Source organism: Anabrus simplex, chromosome 4 (genome assembly GCF_040414725.1).
Source record: "Anabrus simplex isolate iqAnaSimp1 chromosome 4, ASM4041472v1, whole genome shotgun sequence".
In the NCBI taxonomy this organism is placed as follows: Eukaryota; Metazoa; Arthropoda; class Insecta; order Orthoptera; family Tettigoniidae; genus Anabrus; species Anabrus simplex.
Genome location: NC_090268.1, coordinates 249,032,822 through 249,050,577, shown reverse-complemented (window position 1 = coordinate 249,050,577; position 17,756 = coordinate 249,032,822). Strand labels below are relative to the sequence as shown.

General features: G+C 40.4%; 1 protein-coding gene across 1 annotated transcript in view; it reads right to left on the bottom strand.

Annotated features, from left to right (window-relative positions):
- LOC136872627 (F-box/WD repeat-containing protein 9) overlaps positions 1 to 17,756 on the bottom strand; it is a 244,320-nt gene that overhangs the window by 165,794 nt on the left and 60,770 nt on the right. Inside the window, exon 4 of the mRNA XM_068227228.1 lies at positions 12,492 to 12,575. Coding sequence (XP_068083329.1) covers positions 12,492 to 12,575 — 84 coding nt within the window. The remainder of the gene's footprint in view (positions 1 to 12,491; positions 12,576 to 17,756) is intronic.

The following is a 17,756-nucleotide window of genomic DNA, read 5'->3' as shown; positions in this document are numbered from 1 at the left end:
CATTTAAGTAACTCTTGAAAGGATGTTGCCTTTCAACAAGCATCTGTCTAACAGTGTTGCTAAAAGGAGGTCAAGAAATAGCACACTACATAAAATTATGGTTACTCAAGGGGAGCTTCTGCATTCACGCTACACATTTCAGCTTTGGGTTTGGTATATTCTTCACAAGAGTATTGCTCTTCAGTCTGGCTGAACAGTCGTCATTCATTTCAGCACATGTACACTATTCACCAAAGCTTCTGATATGGACTGCTATAATTTCTTACTCATATCCAGGAACCTATCAGTTAACACAACAAACTAACATCATAGCTATCTCATCATGCATATCTTTGATAGAATAGATTCGTAAAGCTTCCTCTAAATTTGACCAGGAAAGCCTTGTACCTCACAGCTTTCGATAAGCTAAAAGTTGCTCCAGCTATGTGCATTTTTTTTCTATTTCTTCTATTAGAAAAGTTTTGACACATTAGAGATGTTAAATAATGAGGGTACTGTTATTTCTGAGAGCACTATCCAATTTCTGAATTTAATATGTAATAATGGATTAATAGAGATGTTCATATATGCTCATATTAACTTCCTTTGAATTTTCTAGTAATTCTGTCTTAATACTTTCTTAACTGTTCATTTAGGTAAAGCTGTTTGTTAAATAAAATTTATCTATTGCATGTGGTATTTATTTACTAGCTCATGTACCTGCGCTTCACTATGGAATTCTACACTGTACTCCTAATCCTCGGTAAAATACTATACACGTTGTGAGTGAGATTTTATCAGATTATAATAATTTCATGTGGTTATTTCTAGCCAAGTGCAACCCTTGTAAGGCAGACTCTCTGATGAGGGTGGGCGACATCTGCCATATGTAGATAACTGCATGTTATTGTGGTGGAGGATAGTGTTGTGTGTGGAGTGTGAGTTGCCGGGATGTTGGGGACAGCACAAACACCCAGCCCCCGAGTCACTGGAATTAACCAATGAAAGTTAAAATCCCCGACCCGGCCGGGAATCGAACCCGGGACCTCTGAACCGAAGGCCAGTACGTTGACCATTGAGCCAACGAGTGGGACATTTTATCAGATTACATTACTCTTAGTGGTACATGAGAAACATCACAGGGAGGTCTCCATGCGTAGTTTCTCATGTAAAGTCCGGAATGGGGAGTTTTCAGTATAATAGCAGGCCCCATTTCCTACTGTCAGTCACAGTCAAGTTTGGGAGTTCAGATTATAATCGGAGGCCCCCTTTCCTACTTCAAGTCACATTCGAGTTGGAGAATTCTCATTATAATGACAGGGCCCCGTCTTCCAGTCACAACTGATTTGGGAAATTTTCATTTTGATGGCAGGCCTACTGCCAATCACACTTGACTTTCGCAGTTCTCATTATAATGGCAGGATCACTTGCCTACAGCCAGTCACAATTCAATTGCATAGTTGTCAAAGGCAGACTCCCCCTTACCTAATTTAGTTTAAATTATGTTGTCCAAGGTTGTTGCTGAAGTTACAATCAAGTTGGATTATTTTGGGGGATCAATAATTTTAACTGTATCTCCAAATGGTTTTTTTGATTGACTTAAGTTTTTTTGTGTAGTTCTTAACAGCCTCCCTATTAACGTAAAGTTCTTTTTCAGTGATTTTTTTTTTCTGCAGGCACCGTATGCTTTTAATCGTAATTCTATCAGTGAATCTAGCAGGGGCGCTCTTTTTTTCCTTTCTTTGCTTTTCATAGGAAGAAGGAACTTGTGAACTGTTTTTCGAGACAGACTGAGAAATTAGATCATCAGGAACAACAGAAAGACACTTGTTTTTAGGAAGATGATGACAATCAATGAGAGGAAATTCATTATAGACTCGATAGTGTATAGGCTTTTGGGCTATGCCGTGTCAAGAAAATAAGGTGAAATCCTTAACGTTTCACAGAAAACTGCATTCTGCGTCCTCAGAAGAAATGTCGACTGTCCATGAAAAAGGCTTCTTAAACAATGACACTTTGAATTTCGGAACGTTATAATAGAAGTGGAAATGGTACGTTCATTTGCCACCAGATGGCCCCCAAAACATGGCACAACGATAGCGTTCGAAGCGTAAGCTGACTGAACCATCACAATCAGACAGCGGTTCACATATCGTGTTTGCGTAACATATGGCAAGTGTAAGACAGACATAAACCTGGAATGAAACATCTGGCAACGAGGAATGTACAAATTTGGAAAACACCGAGACGAAATAACAATAGTGAAGGGACAGGGAAGGGGACTACCTACGTAAATTCTTAATGGCTGGCAACCGGGTATTACTTAACTGATAGCCAGTGTCCCTGTTGAAATTGTTAGTATTTCTACGTATTTCCACAGCTTCCCGTATAATCCTGGACCTGTAGTGTCTAGTGTGGGTAAGCGCTCGAGCATCTTGAAACATGACAGCATGACCCGACGACAGAGCGTGCTCAGCTATTGCCAATTTGTCAGGTTGGTTGAGACGAATATTACGTTCATGTTCTTTGATGCGGGTACCAATGAACCAGCATGTTTGGCCGATGTATACTTTACCACATGTACCGGGAATTTCGTATACCCCAGGATGTAAAAGTGGGGACAATTTGTCCTTGGTTTTACTCAGACTGTGAACAATTGTAGTGGCGGTGCCAAACACTGTTTTTATATTGTGTTTGCAGAGGACCTTGGCAATTCGGAATGTAAGGCAAGTAGGCAGTTCCCTTCACTTCTTCCTTCTGTGAGCTTTGCTTGGTCGTTTCTCTGGGATGTAGGGCTCTATGAATCTGCAAATCGCTGTAAGCATTACCCTTGAATGCGACTTTGAGCGTGTCCATCTCCATCTGGATATGTGATGGCTCACAAATTCGTCTCGCCCTCTTGGCGAGTGTCGTGAGAATGCCTTGTTTTTGTGCTGGGTGGTGGTGAGAATCTGCATGAAGATAGCGATTTGTGTGGGTAGACTTACGATAGACGGTATGTCCTAAGGAGCCGTCCTATTTCTTTCTTACTAGAACATCCAAGAAAGGAAGGCATCCGTCTGACTCCATCTCCATAGTGAATCTTATTGATGGATGTTGCTGATTTAGGTGGTTTAGAAATAGATGAATTTTCTCAGGACCTTCTGTGTCCAGGCCACAAATGCATCATCAACATACCTCCACCATATCATAGGCTTGACGGGCGCCGAAGCAATAGCCTCTTCCAGAAAATGCTCCATAGAGAATGTACCGGGCGGTACACCTCCACTCCGCTAATTTAAAATGTGCGCCAGTTGAAACTCCTCTGTTGGAGGAAGTCTGAACTTTATCTACGCTATTAATTCTCTACTTTCTCTGAAGATGTCACCACATGGAAAACTTTGAGTTTTTGAACTGTGTCATTTGTGATGTGTTTTTGTTTCGCTTGAAGTAAGAAGTGTGAACTTTCTCTTCTAGAGGACACTACTGAAGATCAACAATAGTGCAACCTAGTGCGAAGTCAAAGAACTATTTTGTTGGAGAAATTTTTATTTCAAATGTTTGTCTTTGCTAAAAAAAATTTCAGTTATTGTTTAAGTTGGCTGTATACCCCTCTCTTTCCCCTTGTTTTGCATTTAACCAATCCTGAATTTCTTTGAGTTATTTCCGACCAATCCAATGTATCTTCCCCCAATTTGGATATGTTTCTGTACCCGAGCCAATAAAAAGTTTGTGGGAGGGTGTTTTCATTCCCCTAACGCCTAGAACCTTCCGCGAGAGGATATAAACTGCTGATTTTAGGGTCTCCGGGCCACTTCTGTTCCATCTTTCAGTGTATAAAGTACATAGCAGGAGGCGGGAAGCGCCTCTTTCCTCGGCAGCGGTCATCAATAAGGTAATGGCCGATTAATAAATTCTTTCTTTGCTAGCTCAGCAGTTTAACTCTCGGGGCGGGTGCGAAGCGTTCCTCCATGTAACCTTTTCCTAAAATGTAACGATCTTTTCTTCTATTCTCTTTTAAGCTGCATATTGGGATAGAGAGTGCTAACCCTCTCGAGCTCCCACTCACATTGTCTTGAGGTGAACTTATTTTCTCAACCTATTCTTCGTTAATGTAAAACAAATTGTTCTTTTCTTAAGTCACCTCTTTAGCATGGGATTAGCCCTTGTATTAACGGCCTAGTGCATTACCCTTATCAGCTGAGAGAATGGTCAGTTCAGAATCATCTCTAAGTTCCTTCAGAGCTCTCCTTTCGCCTCTTGTTAAATTGGGTGCGGGTGCAACAGCGGACCTTTTTGGTCTCACACATTTCTGTCTTAACTCCTCAGCCTCATCCGTAGGTAGTTTGTGGATGGCTGCCTCAATGGAAGTGATATTCTAGTAAGAAAGAAACCGGGCGGCTCCTTAGGACATACCGTCTATCATAAGCCTACCCATACAAATTGCTATCTTCATGCAGATTCTCACCACCATCCAGCACAAAAACAAGCCATTCTGACTACACTCACCAACAGGTAGTTCCCTTCCCTGTCCCTTCACTATTGTTATTTCGTCTCTGTGTTTTCCAAATTCATACGTTCCTTGTCGCCAGATGTTTCATTCCAGGTTTATGTCTATGTCTTACACCTGCCATATGTTATGCAAACACGATATGTGAACCACTGTCTAATTGTGATGGTTCAGCCAGCTTCTGCTTCGAACGCTAGCACTGTGCCATGTCCTGGGGGCAATCTGGTGGCAAATGAATGTACCATTTCCACTTCTATTATAACGTTCCGAAATTCAAAGTGTCATTGTTTAAGAAGCCTTTCTCGTGGACAGTCTACATTTCTTCTGAGGACGCAGAGCAGTTTTCTGTGAAACGTTAAGAATTTCACCTTATTTTCTTTACACGGAATAGCCCAAAAGCCTATACACTATCATGTCTATAAGTACGGGCCGTGAAAGCATTAATGGCAACAGGAAATTCATTGTCGGTTTTGTCATTGGCAGAGCACTGGACAAAAAACTTGCAGGGCTAATTTCATTAAGTGATATAAGGACAGGGCTAGCAATAGCAGGAGGGACATAGTAAGGAATGAGTGATTCAAAATGCGATGACAACGAAGGACCAGAACTCTTACAACTTAATAAGGCCCTTCTCTCAATAGGCTCCTCAGGCTGTATTATCACATTCCCTTCACGTTACACTACCAGTTGGTGAGGGCATATTTCACCAGCAGCCACAATTACGCACTGGGTGACATGAGGTGGGAAGGGACATGTAAGCCCGATACTCAACCATGGTACAGTGTACATTTCCACACGGTATCATAGTAAACACTTGAAACCTTTGCCAGTTCTTACAAGAATGCTGTATGACTAACCTGCACCTGAGGTGCCAGCGAGTCAGTGCCATACATTAAGATAGGAAATGGAAAGAAAGAAAAAGAGAAAAAGAATAAAAGAGGGCCATTCTCCCTTCATAGGTACAATACTGTGAAGTACCATTATGTAGCTAACAGAAATGAGCTCATGCGTATCAAATCCTATTATGGAAAAGAAAAGGAAAGTGGAGTCAGGTATGAGAAAGAAGAACTACAGTACAGAGGAAAACCTGGTAGAAAACTATATTGTTGTGACGAAAATGAGTTTGTAAAGGTGGAAAGTATTAAGCATAAAAGAAAAGAAGATGAGATCTGTATGACGAATAAAAGTATGAAACTGTATGACAGAACATAGAAGCAACCCTGAATCGTACTGCTGTAAATGAGACAGCTCAACGCAGAAGCTTGTCTATGCTTTTCTAGGTATAGTAGATAGATATGGAAAAGAAAAGGAAAATAGAGTCAGCTGGAACAGAAACTACAGTATACAGGAATTCTAGGAAAACCTGGTACAACAATAATTATAGCACTGTGACCAAAAAGAGTCTGAAAAGGTGGAAAGGGAAGTATTAAGGTGGTGGTGGTGGTGGTAGTGTTTACTGTTTTAAAGAGAAAGTACAACTGAGCAACCATCCTCTATTAATTCTAACCAGAGGGAATAAATGGAAGGGTCCGACGCTTTGAAGAATGAAAGGATCGGCCAAACAGAGAAGAGAATCACGAACGACATGAAGGTCTCCCCAGATCGAGAACCAAATACTGTCGGAGTCAGAAAAGTACAAGAGCTGATCAAGGGAGGTCGGATAGAATAAATGAAAGTGAGGACTTGACACAAGCAGGTGGAAGCAATACGAGGACTCAGCTAATGGCCCTGTGGTTGCTAACCCACGCTCTTGTGTTGAGCCCCTGACGCCCCTCTTTGCATCATCTTGCGACAGGCAGATGATACAGTGGATGTTATTCTGCCGTATTACGAGAACCGGTGTATTCAACATGGTATGGTCGTTGGCTGAGAGTATTAAGAATAAAAGATAGAAGATAGATATAAAAGAAAAGAAGAAATGTATGAATAAAAGCTGTCTGATAGGATGCAGAAGTATGTTTGATCGTATTGCTCTACAAAACAGCAGCACGCAGAAGCACGTCTGATCGTACTGCTGTCAAAGACACCATTGACAGTGAGCACAATGTAATTCTCTCACACAATAATATTTTCTTTCCTGCAATCTTTCTGCGTGTCTTGCACAATTTATCCAAGTGGAAACTGTAATGCTTCCGACTGGCCCATTTGAGCGTCTGTCAACATCTGCTCTCCAGTACTTTGAGCAGTGGCAATGTGGTGCCAATATCTCAAAAACTGTTGGTTTCAGGGCCTTAAAACGTGGTTTAAGATTTGTTCCTTGCATTGTAAAACTTAAGCTCTGTCTTGTTCTTGTAAGAAAAATTTGATTTTCACCTATATTATCCTATGCTACTGGGAAAAGGGCCAAAGTCAAGGACAGAAACTGTATTTTTGAAAAACCCTTTCTTAGTGCACCTCTAGGACAAAACATGAACATTATTCCTAATTTCAGCTTTCTAGGTCTTTTGGATCTGGCGATACAGTGATCAGCGAGTGGTATTTGACGTTTTTAGATACAGTAGAAGTTAATGAGTACAGTATATAACAAGAATCCCGTTATAACGGCAGTTTTTGTATGTCCCTTCAAAATTCCTATATTTAACTCTGCATTATCCTTCGGTTATAGCGAGAAACATATCCCTGACGCATCCATTATTATGAGCGATTAAGAGTGCGCAATTTTTTCCCGTTACAGACATTTATGCACCCAGCGATTATATTGCATGCGATCGATCATCTTCGGAATCGTTTCCTCACTATGTCCACTAGCAAACTCTCTCATCGACATTTGAAGGCGGTGTCAGAGTCGATTAGTAATACCCTTCGACTGCTGTTCCATAAAGGAAAATGGAAATGAAAGAGAACACGTTTTCATAATAAATGTGTAAATAATGCGTGTGATAGCAGTTGTTAACTCTTAAAAATAAAAGCTGAAGTATACGATCGTTTAATTTTATTGCTAAATACAACAATTAAGTACGACAGGGATACACCTCATGATATAGCAGAGTGCATCATTGATTTTCTCGCATCTGGTTAAACTATTAACACTACGTTTACCGCAGCGGTCAAAATGACAGTTTTCAGTTTTGTTTTCTCTATCACTCTCGTTATACGGTTAGAACATACAAACGTTTTGGTGGCTTTTATTGATATTAAGTGTACTTTTCGGCATATAGCTTCAAAACCCCGTAAATCCCTTCTAGTTAGCGCGATGAGTTCATATACCTACTTTTACTGGACGGTCATTTTGACCGGTATTGCAGTAGCTACCCCGTCAGACTTTTGTGGCATTCATTTAGAACGGGATATTATTCTAACAAGCTGTTACAGTATACTTTATTACCGTAGTATCGAATAGAATTTATTGTTGTGCTGCAATGGGACAGCTGTTGGCTCTTTTCAAACAATGATACAAATATACTGACAGGAAAATATAGTCAGTATTTGTTCAGTAATGAAAGGTGTGCAATCGTAACAAGCAGTCATTTGCCGTTTTCACTCGTTACAAAATTCAAACTCGATTTCCTGATTGTTTGTAATTACCCCGAAGAAACATGTTCTCGCGTAGTCTGAAAATGGATGCCGAAATTCTGAAGCATAAGCATATAATTTCCCCATCACAATCAAGCGATGAAGCTGGGACTGATTTAGACCTCGATAATTTCGAAGAGGTGTATAAATTGACAAATGGAAATAGTTCGGATAGCAATTCTAGTTGCGTCGAGCCTGCAGAATTTCCATGAGAACATGAAATTACACAGCAGCCTTCGACCTCAAAGGTTAGGGAACTACTCGCCAAATGGCAACGCACGCACACTAGCAAAGCAGCTGATGACAAAGGTAAGCCTATTTAAAGTTAGTCATTTTGTATTTACGTAATTCTGTGTACAGTGTAAGTTTGGTATTATATTTTGCATGTGAAGGAAACACTAAGGAAGATAAAGAAATTACTAGCAAGGAGCACGATATCAACTACAGAAGGCCGAGCATACGCTGTGGTAAGTCAACATATGGGCGTGGTCACCACATGACGGTCGGCAAGGAAAAAGTCGCTTTGTATGGAACAGTGTGGACTCTTGTTGATCTACAAAGCCTGCCAGGCTGTCGAGGACAGTAAAATATACTGAGGGAAGGCGGAGGTCCCACAGGACATGCAAACGCCACATTGAAGGAACTTCTGCCGCTACAGTTTGTCGCCATTTTATTGACGAATCCAAGCTGCGCCAGATCGAATGATATACTGCGGCTGGAGCCCACGAAGTTCTGAACAATCCTAAATGGACACTTTGTTTGGAAGAATTGGACGCTGTCATTGGTATTTTATATGCAAGCGGAACTTATGAAGCTGGCACGAACATTCTCGATCTGTGGTCACAGAAGTGGGGGTCCTGGAATTTTCTCCCAAACTATGGCACGAAACCATTTCCTGGATATCATGAAGTTTCTTCGATTCGATGAAAAATCTACCAGCAGGGATCACCCGAAAATTGATATAGACTGGTGCTTGTATCTGTTGTGCGGGACAAGTTTATACCTAATTTTACTATTTGCTTCAGACCAAGTGAGAACATTACCGTGGATGAACAGCTCTTTCCATCGAAAGCTGCCCATTTATGCAGTATATGGCCAATAAACCAGAAACGTTTGGTATGAAATTTTGGTTGTCTGTCTATGTGGAAGCCAAGTATGTTGTAAACGGTTTTCCCCATCTTGGAAATGATGAAACGTGACTCACCGATCAGACCCTAAGTGAACACGTAGTATTGCGTCTTGCTGAGTTTTTCATCAATCAGGGAAGAAGTGTGATAAGGGAACAAAACTACTGAAAGGTGTGCAATATGTAGAAAACTGGTCTGTGGTTAAGTTCACTTCAAAGGTGACCAAGCAAAGTGTGTGTGTACAGTGCAACAAATAAGTTGAAAAGCAGAAAGTGACATTCACGTAGATATGTATCTAATGTAAGCTAAAGTGTGTAAGAACATTCTGCCTTACTAGTGTACTTATTTGTTTATTTATTTATTCATAAGTGTTTACAAGTCATGCACGATAAAAATTATGTTTTATGACATTTTTATACTCAATTCGAACCTTTTCCTGGCACCAATATCCTCAAGAAACGAATACGTTCCACTATCGGTCAAAATGACCACTTCGGTAAAAGTAGGTAGAAAGAATGTTTGGTAATCCTAGTGTTAAGTCATGTAAATTTGTAGCGAGAAGTTGATCATTTCTCTATTGGTGCATGAAATATGTTCTAATGATTCATTTATTACAGTTAAGTTACACTGTTTGAATAAGAAAACTGAAGAGTTTGCCACAAAATGCGACCTTTGGTATTGTTCTCTATGTGCACATGCGAGCTCACTCGTTAAGATTCAAAGGCGTTGTCGGAGTCAATTACTATTTTCTCGCATCTAGTTAAATTTCGGAAAGGCTGTTCCCATGTAAATTTGTAGCGAGGAGGTCATCATTCCTCTATGTGTGCTTAAAATAATTTTTCATGATACATATATGGTTAGGTTAGGTGACTGTGATTGAAGAAGAAAACTGGGATGTTTGCCACAGAAGCCTTTAACGTGATACTATAATTTTTTCAGAATGAAATTAAACACACACTTTCACGTAGTATCGGATTTTGAAAAATAACAAACGAGTAAACTGTAATGTGGATATCACCTTTGGAAATGCAAATTCTGAACAAACTGATTGCAGTTTCATACCAATTTTATTGAGTATGGCGTTTTTCCCGACTTTTACAAAGAATTGGATATAACGACAATCCGATATAGCGAGTAAATTTTTCGCCATTAGGAATTCTTGCTACAACAGATTTCTAGTGTATTTACACATTTTGTGATGTTGTTATTCATATTTTAAACACTACTAAGGTAATGAATTAACCTTACTAATATGTATTCATTAGCAACCTCCTCGTAGTTTATTGTGCATCATTTCAATTACTGCCTACAAAGTACATGTTTTTAACATTTATCTTGGCATTCCTACAGGAAAGTAATCTAGTATGCAAAGGTTCTGCGTTGAAATGAAGTTAGATGATACCCTAATCTTAAGCCAGCTCTTGGTCCCACCATTTTGGTTTTGATATTACGGTTTTAGATGTTGTCTGTCTTGTTACAACGATTTAAGGATATATCTTGCTAATATTACAGAAGATACTGAACATAATGCTTGTATCATTTTTATGTTGAAGCCCGATGTGAACATATCAGCTCTCCTTTCTCAAAATTCATAGCTCAAGTTGAAAAGTAGAAGACGTTGGGATAGGTAGAGGTAACCTTAAGCAAGCAATTTTTTTTTTTTCTTCATGAATTGCACACTCACAAGGGAAAGGCACATACTGGAGAATCACCGTGTAAATATTGCACACACGTTAAATGAGTTAAGAATAACACAGTGGCCAAAAATACTTCTTTCGGAAATTAATTCATGCGACCTTCAGAAAGAGTTTAATTTTGTATGTTAGAATTAGCACGCTCGGCTATGCAGTACTGCATGGCGCGTTGGGTTTACTCGTCGAGGGGCCACTACTCCATACACTACCCACAACTCGCACTGTCCACCAATAGCTGAATTGAAGCCGCATACGCTTATAATCCTTGAATGGGAGAAGTGGTTGTTTGTGTAATGGTAATCAACATAGACAAAGTTATTTTTGCATTGGAAGAAAAATGTGGAACATGTTATAATAAGCCTCTCAATATTCAAGAACATGATAAGCTGGATGCTATTGACGATACGTTGATGGGGGTCTGTTTATTTGTTGGTTTGCATCTGCATCAAGGCTTGCGTTTAACTTTCTATGTACTGATATTTACACGTGTCATCAGAAGCTGTCTCGAAAATGATGTTTACATAGACAGCAAGTTGTATCTCACTTTTACCTCACATGAGATGTCACATGATCCTGAAGCAAATGATTCCGATGACAAATATTTGGTAGAAGGTGACAGCCAATCAGGAAACATTAAAGATGAACTTATAGATACTGACTATAAAGGGAAGGCTGTTCTATATTGGAGAAGTGGTAAGCAGGAACCACTTTTGTTTCCATTGGTGAAACAAAAGTTCAACCGTGTCAAGAGCAAAAAAGATTTATATTTGTGAGAAAAGCATGTAAAGGACAGTGGGATGCACCATGACAAATTGAAGGCAATAGTATGTACTCTCAGGAAAAACAATTGTGTTTACCTGCCAAAATAATTAAATAATTCACGATGTGACCATCCAGCAGTGGGCTATGAAAGTTGCTCATAAAGACCAATGCGCGGCGTTTAAAGCATGCCACATGTGGCTACGTAACTTTAGGAGGCGCAGTGGTACTGTGTCACTGAAATTAACACGTAATGACAAATACATAGAAGAAGTTAATCTATTATAGAGTCCTACGACCCCAAAAACGTGTGTAACAGTGATGAGAGTTCAGCTGGAGATGTGTACGAGTAGCACATCGACTTTAAAAGGGTAAAAGTCAGTTACCACTGCAGTGTAATCTGTTGTGTTCACCACACAGTTACTCCATATCCCTACAGTTACTGCAACTGGCAAACTTACAGGGCCTTTATGCAACACTTAAGAGAATTGAAATGTGTGTTGGTAAGACTGTGAAAAAAAAAAAAAAAAAAGAACATCTTTCGACATGAAAATATTCAAGTTGGTTGCAGTAAATTCAGAAAAATGGGATCTATATAAGTGAACAAATGGTTTAAGGGCATATTAATGAAAACACACAGTCTGGTAAAGCGAACTTGAAATTTTTGGCTGTGTAGTCAGACTTTTTTTAAAGTTATCATTTACTGCAGTACATGTGATGCAATAGGTATCATTACCAGAATATCTTGGTCAACTATTAAAGAGTGCATCTGTGTGCTCAGTTTTGGTGAACCACCTATATTGTTAAGTTTAGAAGTTATAATTATTTGAGTGAAACTGTGAAATGATCATGGCATTGTGACAGCCCAAAAAACAATGTGTTAAATTATGAACATAACACAGTTTGTGTTTAATACCAACATCTGCTTACCTCAACAGGGAGACTGTCCAATGACCATGATGATGTAGTAATCTGGTCTTCATCCTCCAATGACATATTACTTTCTGCTGCATCCTAAAAATGGACAAGAGTGTTAAGTGAAAAGTCTGTCAGAGAGAGAGAGAGAGAGAGAGAGAGAGAAAGAGAGAGAGAGAGAGAGAGAGAGAAAGAGAAAGAGAGAGAGAGAGTGTGTGTTGGTTGCAGTAAATTTGGAAAAATGGGATCTATATCCCACTCTCTCTCTCTCTCTCTCTCTCTCTCTCTCTCTCTCTCTCTCTCTCTCTCTCTCTCTCTCTCTCTCTCTCTCTCTCTCTCTCTCTGCACTACTCAAAAAAGAAATTTGGTCACATCTTTAAATGTTTTTTAGCTTACAATGTACGAATGCATAGTGTGATAGGGATTGGACTATTAAGCCAATAACACGTACTATTTACATACCAAAGGGCTACACCGTCATCCAGATGTTTGGGAGGTGTCTGTGTCAATTGAAAGCTACGAGTGCCTCAATTCAAAGTGTGTGCGAAGGTTTGTCTGTATGGAGTGTGGTGTTAACAAGTAAAGCCTGATCGAGCAGATTGAGGTAGGCAATAGGAAAGCAGTTGTCAAATGAAGTTACTCTTGCACTTCCTACTTCAAGAAAGCTACTCATATAGGGACATTGCCAGAATGCTAGGGGTTGCTCAGAATGATTCGCCATCAGAGGAAAGGTTTTCAGGAGACTGGAAGTGTTGTCAGGTACCCGGGCATGGGCCACCAAAGTGAAACAACCCTAGGACTGAATTGTTTTGTGTGTCCACAAGCCCTCCAATCCAACAAATTACAAGAAGAGTACTACAGTTGGACCTACAGCAGGCTTCTGGAGTACGAGTTAGAGATCAAACAGTCAATAAGAGGCTTTGAGAGGCCAATTTAAGATCCTGAGAACCCGCTGAAGTTGCCATATAGAAGTCCCAACTTGAATCCAATCAAACAAACCTGGGAAAAACTGGAGCAGCACATACGAGCAAGATTTCACCATACCAAACACTACCAAGCCTGTGAAGATTCTCTTCCGGAAGAATAAGGATTTCTTCCTCAACTGAACATGCGCCACCTTGTCAAGCATGAGAAGGTGTTGTGAAGCTGTTTTCCATGAGAGGGGTGGCAAAAGTCCTCCTCAAGATGCTTAATTACCGTGTAGCCATTGCTGTTTATGATACACTGTGCAATGACATTTACTGAGTATCCAAAGAATACTTTCGTTTCAATTCTTAATTGTTGCAAAGAAGGTTTCTTTCCATTATGTGTGTTTTTATTTCAATATGCACTGTAAGTGTATCATCAAAGTATGAAATATTTTAAAAAGCAACCTTTTTTGAGTAATAGACTTCTATATTAGAATATTACGTTCTCGCAAAAAGTACTCGCATAACTTACATATTCTCATTTACATAACCAAATCTCCCTTTCTCTGCAGTTAGGAGTGAGGTACAGGATGAAGAAAAAACCTTGAGTTCTCTTGATACTACTTGCTTTGTGTTATAATATAAACAGGAATTTTAAAGTACCGCTGCTCTAAGTAATAATTCCGAGGCGGGGCTCTGCCAGGATGTTGGCGGGGGTGTCTGGAGAAGGGATTTGTGTGCTCAAACGATGGTGGAGAGCTGGGCTGCTTCAGCACGCCATGCATTAGCAAGAGGTGCACACGTCTGTTGCGCAAGGCATCATCCAATTTCTTGCAAAAGAGGGCACAATATTCTTCCGAAATTTTGAGACGGCTCCGTGCACAGTTTGGGGAAGAAACACTTTTGCAGACTCGAGTGTGTAACTAAAAACTTAATGGCAGGAAGAGAAGCTGTAAAATGAACATCATGAAAGGAGACCGGGGACAAGCATCATTGTTGCCATTCGTGACATACTGGTGAAGATCGGCGAATAAAAATTTTGCAATTGTTTTCATGGTGTGGGTTACTGTAGTCACATCCTAGTTCGTGAACAATGGGCAACAGCTGAGTGGCCTAGTATGTAGTCCTGAGAGTCTGGATACCAGTTGCTATGGAAAGGGAGTAGGCATCTTGGACATATTCTGAGTCATGGCCCTCCTAGTAATCAGGCAGCTAGGACTATACAATCCACCGGTGCTCCATAACCCGTTAGAGGAGAGATCCTCACTTGGACTATGTGCAAGTAGGGTAGAATCCTACTTCATGAATTTACCAAGCTCAGAACATTTTAACTCATTGCGGACCGTGGACGGCATAAGACGTTCAAGCTTGCTCTTATGCTGCGGGCCGGGGACGGCGTAAGACGTTTAATGTTCCGCGCGAAGCAGTGCTGTTTATATTCGTCATCTATTCATTCTTACACCTTAGTCAGCGTTACTGGTTGTAGCAGGAAGTTGGTTGACCTTGTTGAGATAACCCTCGCGTTGAGTGGGCTCATGTTTATCTCAGCAGTTTTAGCTGGAAAATCTCAGAAATTCCTCGTGCGTCAAGTCGGTACTTGAGATTCCAATGCAGTGTGTGTCGTTCTTACCGATTGTAGTATAATGGCTTATAATACAAAGTTTTATACGGAAGATTAATTATTAGATATTGTTCACAATGATTATTCTGGTGATGAACTTATTCCTGAAATAGACTCAGATAGTGAAAGTGGGAGTGACGAAGAAATACCGATTCCCGAATCCGATAGGCTTATAGAGAAAAGTGAAATGTCTGATACATATCATCCTAGTTATTGTCCACCCGTTCCACCATTTACAGAGAATTCAGGTATAAAAGTTCAAATAGAAAATAAGCAGATATTCTTAGGTACGTGAGTATTTTCATGAATGACGAATTTTATCAGTATGTGTGTGAGCAGATCAATCTATACGCGAGTCAAGTGATAAGTGCGGCGCCCCGGCCTTTCACAAAGAATTCGATCATGCAATCGTGGATACCGATTAGTCCAAAATCCTGATAAGAAAATGTACTGGACCGAAGACCCTGTTATTCATACTCCGATATTTTCTAAAACAATGTTCCAAATACGCTTCCTTCATATTCTTTCATTTCTTCACTTCGGTGACAGTAATCATTATGCCGTAAATACAGATAGGCTGTATAAAATTAGACGTATTTTGAAACCTGTCACACCAGATATCACACCTTGAATATTCACAAGAAGTTAGCACAAAGTATCATTTTTCAAACATTTATAGTTTAGGAGTAATTGTAAATGGTATTAATTGATGCACGTCAAGAGGGCTGGGCATGAAAATGGCCGGTACAGGCATTCAAGTGTCCCGCTCAGAAGCAGGTACTGAACGTGTTAAGCAAGCCTCGGACCTACGGGAGTAATGGAGTCCCACTCTCATTTGACAGGCGAGAGACTCCTTGGAAACAACTTAGAAAACAAAATGGAATCCGATCGGGAGCTGTCATTATTAATGGGGCACATGGAAGAAAGAAAGTAAGTAGAACTGGCTTAGTCAGCAAAGAGGTTGCATCTGGATGTACTGCGAGTAAGTGATATTCGGATAAGGGGAGATAACGAGGAAGAGATGGAGATTATAAAGCGTACTTGACGGGTGTTAAAAAAGGGACGGGCAGAGTATGGTGTAGGACTGTTTATCAGGAATACCATTGCACGCAACATAGTTTCTGTTAAGCACGTAAATGAGTGAATGACGTGGGTAGGTTTGGCAGTTGGAGGAATTAGGACGAGAATTGTCTCAGTGTATTCACCATGTGAGGGTGCAGATGAGGATGAAGTCGACAAGATTTACGAAGCATTGAGTGACATCGTAGTCAGGGTGAACAGCAAGGAGAGAATAGTGCTAATGTGCGATTTCAATGCGAGAGTTGGAAATATAACTGAAGGATACGAGAAAAAAGGTATAGAGATATAATTGGAAAATGGGCTCCACATAAATTTACAAACAAGAATGACCGGCATGTAAAAGATCTCTAGTGACACATTTGGTGTTTACCCAACAAAATTCATTAAATCTTAGCCATAGACACCCAAGAGAGTTTTGGTTTACTCGGTCTGCCATCTAGTGGGTCTAGAGTAAAACGGAACGTCGAATTTGACGAGCAGACAGCCAGATGGCGTCAAATTGAAATGTCTGCGCACGGTAGCTGAGGCCATACGATTATTGAAAGGGTGATTGGTAAATGTGGGGAAGATATGGAAGCTAATGGGAATGGGAAACATATGCTGGACTTCTGTGCCAATATGGGTTTACCAGTTACGAATACATTCTTCAAGCATAAGGCTAGTCACTGCTACACATGGGAGGGAATATTTTGAAAATCTTCTCAACGTAAAAGGAAATCTTCCTGGTGGTGTTGCGAACAACCAACCTCATAGGGAGGAAGAAAATTATGTTGGTAAAATTGAGGAAGTGGAAAGGATGGTAAATAGACTCAATTGTCATAAAGCAGCAGGAATAGATGAAATTAGACCTGAAATGGTGAAGTATAATGGGAAGGCAGGGATGAAATGGCTTCATAGAGTAGTAAGATTAGCATGGAGTGTTGGTAAGCTACCTTTAGATTGGACAAAAGGACTAAATGCACTTATCTATAAGCAAGGGAACAGGAAGTATTGCAACAATTATTGAAGTATCTCATTGATTAGTATACCAGGCAAAGTATTCACTGGCATCTTGGAAGGGAGGGTGCAATCAGTGGTTGAGAGAAAGTTGGATGAAAACCAGTGTGGTTTCAGACCACAGAGGGGCTGTCAGGAAGAGATTTTCAGTATGCGCCAGGTAACTGAAAAATGTTACAAGAGGAATAGACAGTTATGTTTATGTTTCGTAGATCTAGAGAAAGCATATGACAGGGTACCGAGGGAAAATATGTTCGCCATACTGGGGGACTATGGAATTAAAGGTAGATTATTAAAATCAAACCAAACCCCATGGCACTACAGCCCTTGAAGGGCCTTGGCCTACCAAGCGACCGCTGCTCAGCCCGAAGGCCTGCAGATTACGAGGTGTCATGTGGTCAGCACAACGAATCCTCTCGGCCGTTATTCTTGGCTTTCTAGACCGGGACCGCTATCTCACCGTCACATAGCTCCTCAATTCTAATCACGTAGGCTGAGTGGACCTCGAACCAGCCCTCAGGTCCAGGTACAATCCCTGACCTGGCCAGGAATCGAACCCGGGGCCTTCGGGTAAGAGGCAGGCACGCTACCCCTACACCATAGGGCTGATTGTTAAAATCAATCAAAGGCATTTATGTTGACAATTGGGCTGCAGTGAGAATTGATGGTAGAACA